This window comes from Oryzias melastigma, linkage group LG15 (genome assembly GCF_002922805.2).
Source record: "Oryzias melastigma strain HK-1 linkage group LG15, ASM292280v2, whole genome shotgun sequence".
NCBI classification, from domain to species: domain Eukaryota; kingdom Metazoa; phylum Chordata; class Actinopteri; order Beloniformes; family Adrianichthyidae; genus Oryzias; species Oryzias melastigma.
Window position 1 is genome coordinate 537,444 of NC_050526.1, and position 17,022 is coordinate 554,465.

A 17,022-nucleotide genomic window follows, 5' to 3' on the forward strand; every position below is an offset into this window, starting at 1 on the left:
ATGGAGCCTTGGGGCACTCCACATGTAATTTCTATTGGCTCAGAGGTGAAGTTACCAATTGACACAAAATATTTCCTGTTTTCTAAGTACGTTTTGAACCAGTTTAGTACTGGCCCAGTGAGACCCACCCAGTTTTCCAGTCGTCTGAGTAGTATTGCGTGGTCGACTGTATCAAACGCAGCACTGAGATCCAGTAAAACTAGCACTGACATATTTCCACTGTCTGTATTCAAACGTATGTCATTAGTCACTTTGGTCAGAGCCGTTTCAGTGCTGTGGTTCTGTCTGAAGCCGGACTGGAAGACATCATAGCAGTTGTTATTTATTAGGAATTCATTTAACTGATGGAAAACAGCTTTTTCAATGATCTTACTTAAAAATGGCAGGTTTGATATCGGTCTGTAGTTGTTCATTTGAGTTTTGTCTAGACTGTCCTTTTTTAGGAGAGGTTTGATTACAGCTGTTTTCAGTGGTTCTGGGAAAACACCAGATGTTAACGACAAGTTCACAATCTGGAGCAGGGCTGGTTCCAGGATCTTTGAAACTTTTTTGAAAAAGCTTGTGGGTAGAATATCCAGACAGCAGGAGGAGGAGTTCAGTTGACATAGAATGTCCTGCAGTTCTTTACTGTTTATGGGTTGAAACTGAGCCATTGGGTTTATACTGGTTTCTAGTGGATAGGGTTCATATCCTGAACTTGTAGTTGGTGAAACAAAAAAGCTTGTAGGAGCTACAGTTGGACCAATGATGCCTCCACTAGCAGATGAATAAATCCATGAACGTCTTCGTTTATCTCGTCTGAGTTGACATCTAGCTGACACTGATAGTTTCACCACTTTTGTTGCATCCGTGATGTTCAGTTGGGGTTGTGAGGGGCTGTAAACTAGAGGGAGAGTTTAAACTAGGGCTGTCAGATTTGTCGCGTTAAAAACGCATTAATCCGACGTGTGCTTGACGCCGACAATTTTTTTGACGCATTAATCGCGGACTTTCTCATACGTGCCTTTCCATACCGCGCGCGGGCGTCCCGCCCTCTAACTCACCGGCTGCTCTCACTAGATCACCGGCGGGTCTCCAACCTCCGAGCTGCGAGCTAAAACCGGCCGGTGCTAGGACCTGGAGAGCTCCTGCACCCTAAACCGGCTCCGGTTCGCGTCCAGCACCACGTCTGGTGGTACCGGATCGCGTCCGGCGCCGAGAGCTGCAGACCCCCGACGTTCCGAACAGCAAGCGCACCGGGGGACGTTTTAAATGTTCTGGAGGTTTAAGCGTGATCCAGCCCCAGCATAGCGGTCTGTCTGCCGGCATATTCATGGCGTGAGCTCCGCTGGACACGTCGCTGCATCGAGCTGCAGCCAGAGAACGCGGCGGCAGTAACAGACTGTCAAACTATCCACAGAGTATCCCGCTTTTCTCAGTCTTTAATGTTTTAAAAAACAAAAGTTCATTGGAAATGATAAATCTCTATTTCATTTATTACTGTAGTTCAGCAGAGGAGGAAAATATTTGGTCCTGACAAAAAATGAACATGAAAGTGTTATGGAAATGTTATTTTTGATGTTTTTTTATTTTATTTTACTGAACGTTGATTGAAGTTTTGAATTTAAAATGCCCTTCACTTGCACTTGGGCTTTTGTTAGGGATTTTATGTTACAGTCTTTTATTGTTAAGAAAGTTTATCTCAATACAATGTTACAAAATAAAGTATTTCTGATGAAAACTATTAATTTTGTCATTCTTGTTTTCATAATGAATGTAGAACTGCTAAATTCCATGAAGCACACATTTTTTTCCTTAACAAAAGGCCACATGTAAATTGCGATTAATCGCGAGTTAACTCTGGACAATGCGATTATCGCGATTAAAAATTTTAATCGCCTGACAGCTCTAATATATATATATATATTTTCCAGATTAGTCATCCTTCTTTATCGATTCCCAGGCCTTATATATATATATATAAATGCCAGAAAACTTCCTACAGCTCAATCAGGACAAAACAAGTTTTAATCATCAGTCCTGAAGGCAAGAAGAAGATTTTTACCACAACTTCAGAGTTTTAAACCATCTCACTGCATGAAGAATTAGGGCATACTTTTTGACTTTCAACTCAATCTTATCCCACACATAGAAACGTTGTTGAGGTAGAATCTTAAAAACACAGTCAGAGTTTGTTCGTTTCTTTTTCTTGACAGTACAGAGGTAACATTGCATGTCTGGGTAGTATTTTTTACCCGTTAGAATGATATAATACTTTGCTTTCTAGTTGACTCAAAAAACCGTTTGTCTGCCTACAGCTATGAGAAAACCCAGTGACACATGTTTTTAATAAGGACCAAGGGATGGAAACACAAAACACTGGTTTTAAAATCGTTGCACCGGCTCCCTGTGAGTTTCAGAATTGATTTTAAGATTATTTTACTGGGTTATAAATGCATTAATAGTCTATCATGAGATGTATGTGTTAGTGAAGATGGGGGAGAGTAAAGAGTTAGTTAGGTTTTTATTTTTGTTTTTGATTGTAAAACACTTAAAGCTACACAAAAGTGTTTTTAAATGCTTTTATAAATACAATTTTATTGATTGATCCATTTTTTTGGGGAGGATCATTATGGGAATCACGTCAAAAATGAGTCTGGTAAGCAGAACTTTCAGCTTCTCCAGATAGATGAAGATGAACAAACTTCCTGTTTGATGTAATCTAGGAATTGTAATGAGTTCTCCAGTTTTTCTGCACTGAGACTCCTTTTCATTTGTGAAACACAAACGAAGAAGACACACCTAGTCCTTGGCCTTTGGCTGTCACAGTGAAACTGAAACTGAAGCACTAGAGAAAGGACTTGTCCTGTCAAGACTTGCAAGTATCTCAGACTTAGATCTTTACATTCCAGATAAGAAAATCCATTGGCTTTAAAAATCTTCTAAAGGAAAAGCTGTATATCCATCAGAGGCAGTCCCATGTCTCACATCTGAAGTTTGACCAAAACATCTCATGATGGCTGCAGTGGACACTGACCCTGAAGAATCCACACATATTGACGTATGGTTAAGGGCCTCTCCACGTCACTTTTTGACGTTTTGGGTTTCCCCAACTCGTCGTTTTTTGACGTGCTGGCTGTTCCAATTAAATCGGGTCCGGGACGGAACCTTAGGACGCAGCCAGTACCCTAACCTTAGCTCAGTCCGCGTCCTGGCTAGGGTTCCACGGCTGGAACCAGCACCGATCCAAGTCGGGTACCAATCTGCGTCCGATATCAGGTTAACCCTGTAAAAAAGCGACAGAAAATTCAAATTTGTTGGAATTAAGATGTTTTTAAACCCGTTGATGAAATCCACAGCAGTGTTAGCTTAAGATACAAAAATATTGATGTGAGTGTTCAGGAAAAATTAACTTTATTTACCCAATGTCTCAAAATTGATCCACATATTTTTGGTGTAACTGTATTGTTTAGAAGTAATTGCATTCTGTCAATACAGTAGGGATACATTAAAAATGAATAACAATATATGAGTTATTCTCACTGTAAAGTTTTAAAAAATAGCTAAACTTTTTCCCGCTAAAAATGTTTTTGAGATTTCATGGAAGCAGCCATTTTGAAAAGAGCGGGAAAAGCATTTCTACTGCCCCTAGTGGAATGATGACGAACTACAGCGTAGGAAGCATGGACCAAGTTATATACAATGAGTTTTTTAAGGAAAGTTTGGATCACGCTAAAAAGCTGTGGGTCTCAGAAATGCAAGTATCAAATATAACACAAATGGGTATAGGGTTGAGGTTAGGTTAGGTTACCAGTGTGGTCCATGTTACGGTACTGGACAGGAACTGGTTTGTGGCCCGGAAGTTGGGGAGCCTTGATTTAATTGGAACAGCCAAAAAATTACGAGTTGGGGACACCCGTCAGTCTGTGACATATTTTGCCAAGATGTTCTAAGGATAAAGAAAAACAGTAAAAATTAGGATTTGCCCCCCAAATTTTTATTTGAGTTTTTGTACAAAAACGACCAGTATGTTAATGACTAAACGATTGAATGCGTATTGTTGATACCAAAGACAGACATCTAGATAGCTGCTTTAGCTGCTCCACGTCTAGATCTGCTGTGATCCTGATGTCCCACATTAAACGTCCCTCTTGATTTCTGAAAGGTTCACATCTAAAATTGACAGTGAGCAAGAAAACTAAAAACTTGTTAAATGTTGTTCAAAAATTTTAAACACGTTTCACTAAAAAAAAAATAGCCCCAAGAGAATCAGAAATAAAACACAGGTTATTATGCTACTTCATTTTAATCAGGAGTTTAGAACAAATCTCTGAAATTAATTTGATGTATTGATAAATTGATCTATTTTCTTTATTTTTAAATTGTTAACTCTTGTAACTTCTATCATGTTATGGGTCAGTTATGCATACTTTTTTCAGGATCATGCAAAAATATATGCAAATTTTTGTCAGCAATAAAACTTGAATCCAAACACATTGGAACACAAATAACCAACAAAACAAACACATCAAACCAATAACCAATCACTTACATCTCCCACAATTATTAGAAAGCTAAATCAGAGGAAAGTCTGTGCGTCTGGAGTTTGTTTGTTTTGCTTTTTTGCAACTATTCTAGACAAACAAACATCCCCTGGAGCTCACATGACTGGGAGAGGAGGTGACTGTCAGTGTGTTGGCTGAAATCGACTAATGACTTTAATTTTGGCTCTAATTATTGCTTTATGGATTTATTTCATATAACCGGGTCAGAAAGGATCTAATTTTAACCAGATCATTTTAGAATAATTAATTTTTTTTCTTTAGTCATAAAAGAATCCACTTACTGGTTACAGGGGAAAATAAGTGTTTGCCTTTGACAAATCCTTACCGGCATCCAACATGCACTAGGAACAGGTGTAACTCACTGCCAGCTTCACAAATCGAGCTCTTGCTTGGTCGTACAGGGACCAGAAACCCCTAAGGCTCCCTGGACCCCCGTACTCACAGAGTACCCTCCACAGAACATCAGAGAGGATTCTTTTGAACGCCTTGTTGTCATGAATCGGTCCTCTGTCTCCCCCTCTGGTCATGAGCGGGATCCATCACCTGAGTCTCCTCACTACACTTCCCATCAGCCCCTGCTGTCACTTCCAGAAGCTTCACAGCCATTTCCCATCTGCATTCACTCCCAGCAGTATTTAGTGAGAGCACTTAGCTCTGCTCAGTGCGAAGTCTTGTTTGTGCCATGCTGAGCGTTCTTATCCTGACCTGATCTTCTGTTTCCTCTGACCCTGCTTCGTGTTAGACTCTGATTGTTTGCTGCCTACCCTGACCCTCGTATGGACCCTGACCACTCTGATTGTTCTCTGAATCCTTCATGCTTGTGTTTGACCTCTGCCCTCCTGACCCTGATTTAGCCTTGTGGACTTTTAGCTGTGATTGACTCCTGTTCTCCTGTCTGTGCCAATAAAACTTGCTCCACCTGGATCCAGCTGTCTTCCCATTTGTGACACTTGCAATAAATAATCGTAAAAATGCACTTAAGATAATAACAATAATTACTGTCCAGTGTTTGAGGCATTGTAGAGTCTTATAGCTGACAGGAAGAAAGATCTGTGTAAGCTTTCCTTGATGTCTGTGACTGAAATTACTCCTCATGCTCCAATGCAGAGCATGGTGATGAAGATGGTTATCCACGATGGATTCCAGTTTCCATCAAACATCCTCCTCTCAGTAGAGGGGAGATCCATGAATGGCATCATAAAAAACTTTTGAAGAGGACTGAAAACTCTGAAGAACCCCATTTTTCTCAGCCTCTCCTGTGAACTCCAGTTGCTTCTCTGACCATATTTAATTTCTTCCAAGCGACAACAGTTGGTCGTGTAAACCTGCAGACCGCTTCAGACCCAGAATATGGTGGAAAATAGTCCAAACAGGAGAAGCAGGCATGTCAACGCAAAATAAAAAAAATGATTAGTTTCCTCAGTATGAGGGCAAGTTACAAAAAGAGAAGTGCTTTGGATTAAATTTTAACTTGTCAGTGGAGGAAGACTACAGAAATATCCATCAGACAATAAAAGTACAACTTTAGACAGTATTTTACATTGTCTTAACGAGGCCTACAAAGCTTCTCATTTTTTTTTATTATCGTCCTAATTTTTGTCATCAAACAAATAGAAATGGTGTTTCTTCGCGTTCATTATCAATAATATCAAAGGGAACTTTGATGTAGTTCATTCAATTTCAGGCCAAATAAGAAAAGCACACATAAAAACACTAATATCCCTAATGTGAATGTTTTATATCCTGTTGTTTTCAGATGTTGACTTATGCTTGTAGATGTTGTAATTTTAGTTTGGTTTTTGCAGTGCGACACCTTCCAAGAACACCTTGCTTGCTTTTAAAATGTGTCCTTCAAAGTGGAAAAACTAGCTCTGCAATGCAGGTGTCGACACACCCAGAATTAACCTCTCACTCAGTGACGCATCTTACTACTCTGCTTCAAAAGCACAAACTGTCAACCAAATCCGACTGATTTTTATCTCAAGGTGAAAAAAAGCTTTTTGAAGAACATCTTTTTTGAGAAGCGTTTAGAGCTAACGTTCAGTGACCACAAAGGATTCAAATAACATTTGTGTGACGTTTGAGGGAAATGGAAGTGACAACTCTTTCTGTACAATAATTGTTTTTTTTTTTGTTTTTGGATGAAATGAAGTCCAGTCCAGCTACAGCAAAACATGGAGGATTTCTGTCATGAAGTTGAGTAAACACAAGTATTTGATTTAGTTTTGGGCTAAAAGGATGTTGCATTAAAAAACAACCTAGAAAAAAAACTACTAGAAAGAAACAAAATAAAAGCAGACAAGGAGAAACGACCAGGGTGAGAAACATTTGGTTTTGAGAGTGATACAGAAATAGAAGAATATTCAAAAGAAAACAGCCATAAAAATAAGGGACTTTTGTGTTTTAATATGTCATTCCAGACATTTAATATCAGGATTTGAAGTGGTCATCCAGCTTCCTTATGAGAGTAATCCACACAACTCAGAGGAATATAAGAAATTTAAAAACTTTTATGAGCTATAAGAATAAAGTTTCCAGAGTGTACCCCGTCTTCCTCCAATAGTAGCCAGGTTTCCTCTGGCCATCCAAGAGGAATATGGTGGGTGAAGAAAATACACGGATGGACGGATGGATGGATGTCGGAGGGGCTGAGGAGAGGAAACGATCCGTTCTAGAAAGTACTTTTATTTTTAAAGGAATAAGTATTTTAAAAACGCTTATTTAGAATTTTTTTATATTAATTATCGGGTCATATCTGTTTAAAAAAGTGGGGAAAATGTGAAAATATTCACAGTCGAAGTTCAAAATTGCTGATAAGAAAACTCTGATGAAAGCAGCATTTAAACGCATCACTTACACACAAATATTGGAGATATAAAAAGAGTTTTCTTGTTAATAAGTGTGTAGTTTTTAATGATTGGTAATTAGTTTCAAGCTGTAGTCATTTAAATTTGTGTAAATTTTACTTTTCATTTTCCTACTTTTGCACAAAATATATTATCTGAGTTACAAATCAGGAATTATGCACAGATTTGGGTGATACTATTTTCTCTCTGTAGAGGTCAAACTGGAACAAGAATCAGCTTTGAGCTCCTTCTTGTAGTGAGATTGAACACATGAGATCTTAAATGTTGTTTTAAATCATATTTTAAAGAAAAATGATTCATTTGGCAAACATCATGGCTATCAACAAATCCAATCAAGAATTTTATCCTTTTATACTAATTCTTGCTATAAGGCAGTTTTACTGAGAATTATTGAGTCATTATTTGTTTTTTGGATTATATATATATTCAACTTATTATTTGAATGTTTGGACACAAATATTGCAGCATTGTTCAGCACGCCTTGAACGGTGTCATGCCGAGTGCAGAGTGAGATCATCCGCGCTCTCTGCTCTTATATACCCGTCTAAAAAAAGCTGGCTGCCTGGTAATTGTTAACCCTAAACAACGAAACTCTACACTATTCAACACACACAGGATTGATGTTGAACTAATGGGCGGAGTTTGTTTAAGCTTCTCTGTGAACAGTTAGATCATCAAAATGTCATGTTTATCAGATGAGAAATGAAATTTGACTCTTTTATTTCCTACTAAGTGAAAAAGGTGCAAAGCAGACAGTGAATAAAGAGGTTTCCAGTGAAAGAGACACAAACGAATTCTGAGGGAGTTATTTTCTGTTCTTTATTCAGTCTGGCAACATTATTAGAAAGAAATCAAATCAGCTGACCAAAACGAACTGCTTCTGGTGTTAATAGTGAGGAAAAAAAGGGATTAAAAAGTACAAAATGACACATTCTCTGTCAAAGACAGACACCGTGGTTGTCACCGAGCTCCCTGGAGGAGATCAAACGTCATCTGACTTATGTCAAAAGCTGTGTGTTGATGTGTTGAGTCAAACAGGATGTCTGCATTCCCCACGTGTCCGCTACTCTGTTGGGAGGTTTTGAGGGAGCTGAGGGTCGTGTAGATGACTCTGGCCCGTTGCTCCTCTGAGTTCTGGTCTGCCCAGCAGTAAGTGGGCAGGGATGACAGGTGGAGCAGGAAGTACGCAGACGACAAGTAGACTTTAGTGAACTCCTGCTTCAGATATGAAAGATCTCTCTGAAAAATACAACGAAAGCAAAAGACTGTTATTCAGAAGGAGCAAACACTCTGATCTTTATACTGACAGCGCCCTCTGCAGGCCTAACATGTTATTGCTTATGATAAATCCCTAAAAAGCGTCAAAGTTATGGCCCGGGGGCCGGAACAGGCCCTCCGGGTAATTCTATCCGGCCCTCCAGACCATTTAATTTATTGTTATTAATGGCCCGATCATTTCTAACTTCCATAATTTTGACAAAATACATTTTTATGGGGAGTAAAATATTGAAAGTTTTTTAAGGTTTAAATTGATTTATTCTGGAATAATATTCCTGCCTTCTTATTATTTATAATTATGTTAAAAAGTTACTGTTTTAAAGTTTTAAAAAATGTCATTCTTTTTGGACTAGTTTGGCATTACCTAAGATTTTTTAGGCTATTTTGGAGTTTATTTAATATTTCAGCTACATGCTAGCTGTTTTGGCTAATTTAGGCTTCTTTTTTTTTTTGGTGTTTTTAGGTTACTTAATATTTATGAGTTTAGCGAATATTTCAGCTACATGCTAGCAGTTTTGGCATTTTTAGTTTTTTTTAAGTTTTTAGGCTGTTTTGTATGTTACTTAATATTTACATGCTAGTTGTTTTGGCTCATTTAGGGTTTTTATTTTTTTATTTTTTAAGGAGTTTTGGAGTTTATCTATTGTTTTGCTACATTCTAGCTGTTTTGGTTAACTTAAGTTTTTTTTGTTTTTGTTTTTTTTTTTAGGCTAATTTAGCATTTAGCTAATATATCAGCTTCAACGTTTTTAGCTATCAATTTAGCGAATATTTCAGCTACATGCTAGCAGTTTTGGCATTTTTAGTTTTTTTTTTTAGTTTTTAGGATGTTTTGTATGTTACTTAATATTTACATGCTAGTTCTTTTAGCTCATTTAGGCTTTTTTCAATTTTTTAAGGAGTTTTGGAGTTTAGCAATTTTTTTGGTACATGCTAGCTGTTTTGGTTAACTTAAGTTTTTTTTTGTTTGTTTTTTAGGCTAATTTAGCATTTAGCTAATATATCAGCTTTAGCGTTTTTAGCTATCAATTTCAGCATCTTCAGCGGCCAAATTCAGCTTACATCATTCACACTAGTATTATAGTAGGCAATGCTATATTTCTAGTCCATAATTATGTTAAAAAGTTATGGTTTTAAAAATGTAGTTTTAGAACAATAAATGTTTATCCTGCTCGACCCTCAACCTGAGGTGTGTTTGGACCCTTGTGTGATTGAGTTTGACACTGCTGGTCTAAAGGGTGTTTCTCCTCAATAAAAAATGAGGAACAGTCACCTTCTGTGCTTTGCTCATTCCGTTTTCTGCCTCCAACCAGGCACTCTGAAAGAAAATTTGAATGCAAACATTACGATACTATTCAAATCAACTCGAAACAAATCCTATTTAATGCCAAAGCAACGCGTTCCCTTCTGACCCGGAGAGCGTCCAGCAGGTCCGTCTGGTCCAGCAGCACGGGGAAGCTCGCGAGTATTGGACTGCACATCGGATCTGAAACACAGACAACCGTTGTTGACCTGGAGATCTCTCTGGGGGTCATGGAAACATGTCCCGATCCGGCTTGTGGCACCTGAGTTCTGCATGGAAACCCGGTCGATCAGCAGAGCCTCGGCCAGCAGCTGGCGGTGCAGAGCCAGGAGGTGAACGCAGCTCAGACAGTGCAGGAGAGTGTCTGGAAGGACGCTGAAGCAGGAGGGAGGAAAAGGGACTTTGTTATTCTACACTGTAAACAAACAGCATTTTATCTGCTTTAAAACATCATTTAAAACATGTTCTGATTAAAATAACAAACAAAAATTTTTGATGACATTAGGGCTGCCACGATTAATTGACTAATCGACAACAAATCGACTATTAAAATAGTCGACAACTAATTTAATCGTCGATTAGTCCTCACTTTATATTATATTGAGTCGGGGTGTAGTAAAGTTGAAAGTTATAATGGCATTATTTAACCTATTTTGGCTAATTTTGTATTATTTCAGTTTTTTTAGGCTATTTGAGAGTTTAGCTAATATTTCAGCTGCATGCTAGCTTTTTTGGCTAATTTAGTATTTTTTCCATTTTTAGGCTAATTTGGATTTTAGCTAATGTTTCAGCTGCATGTTAGCTTTCTTTGGCTCATTTAGGATTTTTTTTTGTTAGTTTTTTTGGGCTATTTTGAAGTTTGTTTGAGCCGTATGCTAGCTGTTTTGGCTAACTTACGCTTTTTTTTGTTTTTTAGGCTAATTTGGCATTTAACTAATATTTTAGTTGGCCTTTAGCTTCAGTGGTTTTAGCTATCAATTTCAGTATCTTCAGCAGTCAAATTCAGCTTACAGCATTCACACTAGCATTATCGCAGGTAATGCTATACAGTTTTTAGTTAGTTTAAAGCTAATGATGGTTAAGATGTGTGCTTTACATCCAGTTTGCACATGATCTTATTTGTCGACACATATAGAAAAAATAATCGATGATTAGTCGACTATTAAAATAATCATTTGTGGCAGCACTAGATGACATGAGAAGTTAAAAAAAAGACTATAATTCCCTTTTGCTTAGAAGATATCAACAAGACAACTACATGTAGCATGGGTGTGAGAACATATAGATTCAGTGAAATATTGTGTTACTTTATTTGGCGATACTTGTATCAGTTAAAAATTCTGATAATACTATATTTAATTAATTATATACAAGCAAAAATGTAGTTTAGTGTCTTACGTGAAGCAAAAGAAAAGCAGAAAAGTGGGAGAGGAAAACAGGAATTGTTGAAAAAAGTGGCAATCAGGAAAATGTTCAAACTAATATACAGTAGATGATGTTTTAGTGTTCCAAAACAGAGTGAAGCGGGGAAAAGTTCTGCTGAACTTCACAGTTCTTCACTTTCTAATTCAGTGGCCTGATGGATCAGAGATACAAGTATGATGGTCTGAAAAAGACAGTCGTCATGGCGATGAGAGGTAAAATACGTGTTTACGTCTGCCTGTGTGAAAACGAAGATGTAGCTCTGCGGTGAAGACTGTCTGGAGGAGTGAAATAAAGCATCTTCAAGTCCTCATTCATCCTGTCACGCTACTTTATCACGCTGAAATGTTTCAAAGTTTTCAAAGTTCAGGTACATTTAGCAGTGTTAGAAACAAAGAACTTTATTTTCTCAACCACAGGTATTTAATCTTTAATAAGACACATTTCATCTTTTTTTTCTAATGCAGAAACATTTATTGTTGTGAAAATCAGACTAAGTTGATAGTTGAAAACACATTTCCTAAAGTACACCATGAATTTACTTGGTTAAAAGCAACTTGTATAAGATTAAATTAAATTAAATCATTAAACGATACATCTTGTATCATTTTATTTGTGTGAAAAGTGTATTATTATTATACAGATGAAGTTTTTATTAAGTCATAACTTTAAAAAAAAAGTGAAATACTGTTTTTGGTACAGTTTTGTGATATATCACGATATGTATCGTAAAATGTGTCACGATAAGTATCGTATTACCAGACTTTTGCCAATAAACACCTCCGGTTTGTACCCATGTGAGTCAGTAATGTGTCTAAATCTAGGAGGGATTTGTGGATCCAGCGTCAGTTGATCTACTGCGTGTTGAGGCTTCCCACCTGAGTTGGGTTCTGGTTCGACTATTGGTCGATTTCAGCTTGATAACCAGTTTGGGCATCCGCCTGGAATTCAGCATCTGCTGGAAAACACCGCCGGGAGCTTCAGGGAAGAGAAGGGACAGTTTGGACTCGTCAGCAGTTTTTCTGGAGTCATTCAACACAGTTCGTCTCTCTCTTACATCCTCTTGAGATTGGAGTCTCCAAAGCGACGTTCTTATCGTAGGGAGTGCCGCCGTTCACCGGGAGCTCGTAGGTCCTAAACACATGAAAATACATTATGTGTTTCCATAGCATACGGTTATCCTTTAGCTCACGTGTGCTAAAGTCGAGGCTCGGGGGCCAAATCCAGCCCTTTGTGTAAATATGTCCGGACCTGCAGATCATTTTAATTTATTGATATCTTGGGCTCATTTATAACTTGTATTATTTTAACAAAATGTATTTTTATGGAGAGTAAAATATTAAATGTTATTTAAGGTTTAAGTTGATTTATTCTGAAATAATATTCTTGCCTTTGTATTATTTATAATTATGTCAAAAGTAACAGTTTTAAAGTTTTATTTGGCATTCTGCTAGCTTTTTGGACTATTTTGGCATTTACTGAGATTTATTTTTTGGCTATTTTGGCGTGTAAAGATACATGCTAGCCATTTTAGCAAGTTTGAGCTTTTTTTCACTTTTTTGAGAAGGTTTTTTTTAGTTAAGCTAATATTTACACAATAGCTGTTTTGGCTAAATTGGACTTTTTTTAGTTTTTTAGGCAATTTTGAAGTTTTGCTATTTTTTCAGCTACATGCAAGCTTTTTTATTAGCAAATATAGGCTTTTTATTTAGTTTTTTAAGATGTTCTGGAGTAAAGCTAATATTCACACCCTAGGTGTTTTGGCTAATTTATGCTTTTTTCAGTTTTTTAGGTTATTTTGAAGTTTAGCTAATATTTCAGCTACATGCTTGCTGTTTTAGCTAATTTAGAATTTTTTCAGTTTTTTAGGCAATTTGAAGTTTAGCGATTTTTTTCAGCTACATGCCTGCTGTTTTGGCTAACCAAAGTTGTTTTTGAATTCAAAATTTTTTTAGGCTATTTTGAAGTTTAGCTATTTTTTCAGCTATACATCCCAGCCGTTTTGGCTAACCAGAGTTATTTATTTATTTATTTATTTTAAGTTTTTTCTAGGGTTATTTGGGATTTAGCTAATATTTTAGCTGGCTTTAAGATACTGCATTTTTAGCTATTAGCTTGAGTGATTTCAGCTATCAATTCAGCATCTTCAACGGCCAACTTCAGCTAACAGCATTCACACATGCTATATATCTAGTTCATAATTCTGTTAAAAAGTTTTGAAGTTTAAAAAATTAGTTTTAGAGTGTTCAATAAAGGTTTATCCTGCTCGGCCCGTGACCTAAGATGTGTTTTGGATTTTGGCCCCTTGTGTGATCGAGTTCGACACCCCTGCTTTAGCTGGTATGTGCTGAAGAGTTCATACCTGTTAGAGAGTGGACTTCCAGTCTCATCATACAGTTTCAGGAACGCCCAGCCACAACTCAGCTCTCCTTTCTCTCCTGTGGACTAAAAGCAGAACATCAGACGCGTGCGGCTCCACAGTTTTTCACTTCTGCCGTTTCTTACATTTCGGATGAAAGTGACTCCAAGCTCGAAGAGGATTCCTAGATTAGGAGATTCAGAGTTGCAGCGCAAGAAACAGTCTCCGTCCATCAGGATGGGCAGCAAGCCGCTCGTCTGCAAAAAGAAATCAATCAAATAAACAGAACGCTCCATTTAGAGGATGTGACTTCAAGCTGGTTAGACTCACCCTCGGAGAGAAGCTCCACGTCTTCGGGTTCTTGGGGTTGTACGCTGCTCTGACTGTGTGGATGTTACTTAAAACCTGAAGCATAAAGGAGTTTATTCAGGAGTTTCCACTTCTCTTTCATTGATGCAGGACGCGCTGAGGCTCTCATACCTGAGATCCATCGAAGGCGCACATCCGGACGTGTCTGCTGAGGACCTGAACGCCGACTCCAGGAGTGGGAATCAACCTGCAACTCCACAACGTGAAGCATACGCAAGTCTTGACCTGGCGAGCTTGTACCTATAGGTAACATGAAAGCATCATTATCAGCCCCAAAATACACACAAAAAAATAGAGGATGCCAAACTCACCCTGCCGGTGTCTGGGTTCAGGAGGAGGTCTTTGAAGGAGAGCGGAAACTGGCTGAGCTGAGGTTTCAGAAAGTGACTCGCTCTGTACGATTCACCTGCAACAGCAGCAGCTTTGGGATTTATTCAGTTTGTGCACATGAGACGAAACAGCAGCAGAAGAAGACTGTGGTTATCAACTGAAGCAGCTTCACAGTGAAGAATAATACTTCATTTGGCTTAAAAACAAAATATTATTGACCAAAATGTGCAAACTCAAAGTAGACTGGTAAATACTTTCTAATTTAAATGTAGTTTGTTACACAAGAGGACAAACTGGTCACTAGTCCTTTTGTTCTTCACCAGAAAGTCAGAAATCTTTGGAGTTTTAGGGATATAAAGGATACAATAAATTTGATCTAGTACTGAGAGTATCAGTTTAAAACCACAGAAACAAACAAGATTATGCTGGTAAAAAGGTATAAAATTGATCTGGAAATAAATAATCGGTTAACTTTATCAGTTTTTTCTTCTTGTTGTGACTTATAGAAGTTGTTCTTTGAGTTATAACTCAAAGTAATATGCAATTCTCCATTCACAATTTAACTTGTAATTTGATCATTCAATTTGAAAATGCATTTTGGAATTGACAATTCTATGGAGACAAATCGAAATCCCATAACTACTTGAAAACTCAAGCTGAAATGTTGATGATAAAGGGTAACCAAACAGGGAAGATGGAGGCTGACTCCGCCCACAGCCGGAATGTGAAAGCTCGTACCGCATTCATGATCACCTTCCTCCTGCAGCAGTTTACTGAGAGTGGACGGTCGGAATCCCGATGGAATAGCTCCCATGGCCGACAGCACATCAGTTGCATCAACCTAAAACACGAGAAATTTTAAGATGTTTTCTTAAAAATGAAAAAGTTTACGACTTAAGAGAGGAGAGCTGAATTTGACCTCATTCAGAGCCTTTCTGACCGTCGACCAGTTGGAGACGCTGCGATCCAAAGATCCATCATGGAAGGACAAGCATCGATGTTTGTTAGTTTGATCTTTTTCTGATTTAAATATTCAATCGTGAAACTCTCGTTTCTGTCTTGAACGTTTTCTGGGATGTTCTGAGAGGTTCAACCGAACCTGCTTTTGTCCCGTTCACCAATCACGTCTTCACCAGCTGCTGCTTCCACCTCCTCGCTTTCATCTTCATCATCATCTTCATCTTCATCATCATCATCTTCATCAACACCGCTACCAAACTAAAAAATCCCAAATTTCTGTTTGCATTTCAGTTTATTCATTCCCTCCTCAGTGAAAAGCAAAGAACTTATTATAAATAAATGAGACTGTCGTGTTTCTGGCTGCTCCGTGTTTTTGTGTACATGTGAGTGAAAGTGTCTGAAATGGACCTTCAGAAATGTCTTCGGAACCACCCCTCTGTTTCCTTTGGAGTCCTGAGCGAGCCACCAACCATCCACCGTCTTCCGGATGATCCTCACCACCTCTCCTGTCTGAAAGGAACCAGCATGAGGACCCCACGCTTTAGCTGCCCAAGAGCTGCCTATATAATAATCAAATGTTCACAGGCGGACATGTGTAGACGATGGATTTAATCTTGTCTGAGAAATTTGAAAGTCTTTACATTGAAAAATATTCTGATGAAAAGTAGGGCTGTGAATGTTGACGCACGTGATTAATAAAACATCATTAATTCAATAATATGTATTAACGACCTCCTGCCGTCCAGCTGTGAGATCAGAGTCATAAAACTCTGTCTATAATAGACTTAAACTTTTTTACATTCCATGATTAAATAAAAGAGATAATATGGCATTTTTTTGTAGTTTTTGATCAAAAGAGATCTTCTATTCTAATAAATAAGGCGGAGAATGAACGTCTGTCTGACGGCTGTAATGACGATGCAGTGAACCCGCTATGGGGGGCGGAGCCAAACGGAAGTGTCTGCTATTAGAAATCCAAAGAGAAAACCGATCTTTATACTATTTTAGGATGGGGATGAACATAAATTTTCCACAATAACAAGCGTTGTCTAAAAATTACGTAAACTCCATTGTGCTCCGGGAAAATCCCGCCCACCGGCATCGCGGGAGGCGAGAAGTACAGAATGGACAGACACGCCCCTACCTGTGAGCAGTTGACCTGAAATCCAGCTGGATCAAACTTCTCCTGTTTTATTATTTTTCACAAAAATAATAAAGAAAACGTGTGAAAAAAAAACAGAATTCCAGGAAAAATGACAAATCAACAGCAGTGAGAAATTCTCTTTTTTTGGGCTGCCTGGTTTGACTTTAACCTGGATTTTTTTTTTGTATTTTCATTCAAAAACATGTTGATTAGTTTGTTGACACATTTTATTATTCTTGCTTTTATAAAATTACACCCAAAACTTTCATTATATGTTGTAAAAACTGTTTACAGCAAAATTAATCTCATTTTTTCAGACATCATTTTCTGTTTTTGTATGATTTTATGTCTAGTGTGTGAATAGGGCTGGGCGATATGGGAATTTTCATATTGCGATATCGCTTTTTTCATTTTGTGCGATAACGATATTAAAAACGATATCAATC

The 17,022-nt window shown here is 37.8% G+C and overlaps 1 protein-coding gene across 3 annotated transcripts in view; it reads right to left on the reverse strand.

Moving 5' to 3' along the window:
* Positions 1-8,205: 8,205 nt before the first annotated feature.
* Positions 8,206-17,022, reverse strand: part of nphp1 (nephronophthisis 1) — a 13,176-nt gene continuing 4,359 nt past the window's right edge. For 2 of the 3 annotated variants that reach the window (XM_024297712.2, XM_024297710.2), the window contains exons 6-20: positions 15,841-15,942; positions 15,572-15,690; positions 15,392-15,431; positions 15,211-15,313; positions 14,454-14,548; positions 14,254-14,382; positions 14,104-14,178; positions 13,920-14,030; positions 13,777-13,859; positions 12,472-12,548; positions 12,293-12,392; positions 10,255-10,367; positions 10,102-10,175; positions 9,963-10,007; positions 8,206-8,650 (exon numbers count right to left, since the gene is read on the reverse strand). In XM_024297712.2, coding sequence (XP_024153480.1) covers positions 8,372-8,650; positions 9,963-10,007; positions 10,102-10,175; positions 10,255-10,367; positions 12,293-12,392; positions 12,472-12,548; positions 13,777-13,859; positions 13,920-14,030; positions 14,104-14,178; positions 14,254-14,382; positions 14,454-14,548; positions 15,211-15,313; positions 15,392-15,431; positions 15,572-15,690; positions 15,841-15,942 — 1,545 coding nt within the window. In that variant the 3' untranslated portion in view covers positions 8,206-8,371. The remainder of the gene's footprint in view (positions 8,651-9,962; positions 10,008-10,101; positions 10,176-10,254; positions 10,368-12,292; positions 12,393-12,471; positions 12,549-13,776; positions 13,860-13,919; positions 14,031-14,103; positions 14,179-14,253; positions 14,383-14,453; positions 14,549-15,210; positions 15,314-15,391; positions 15,432-15,571; positions 15,691-15,840; positions 15,943-17,022) is intronic. The other variant, XM_024297711.2, reaches the window with a different exon arrangement.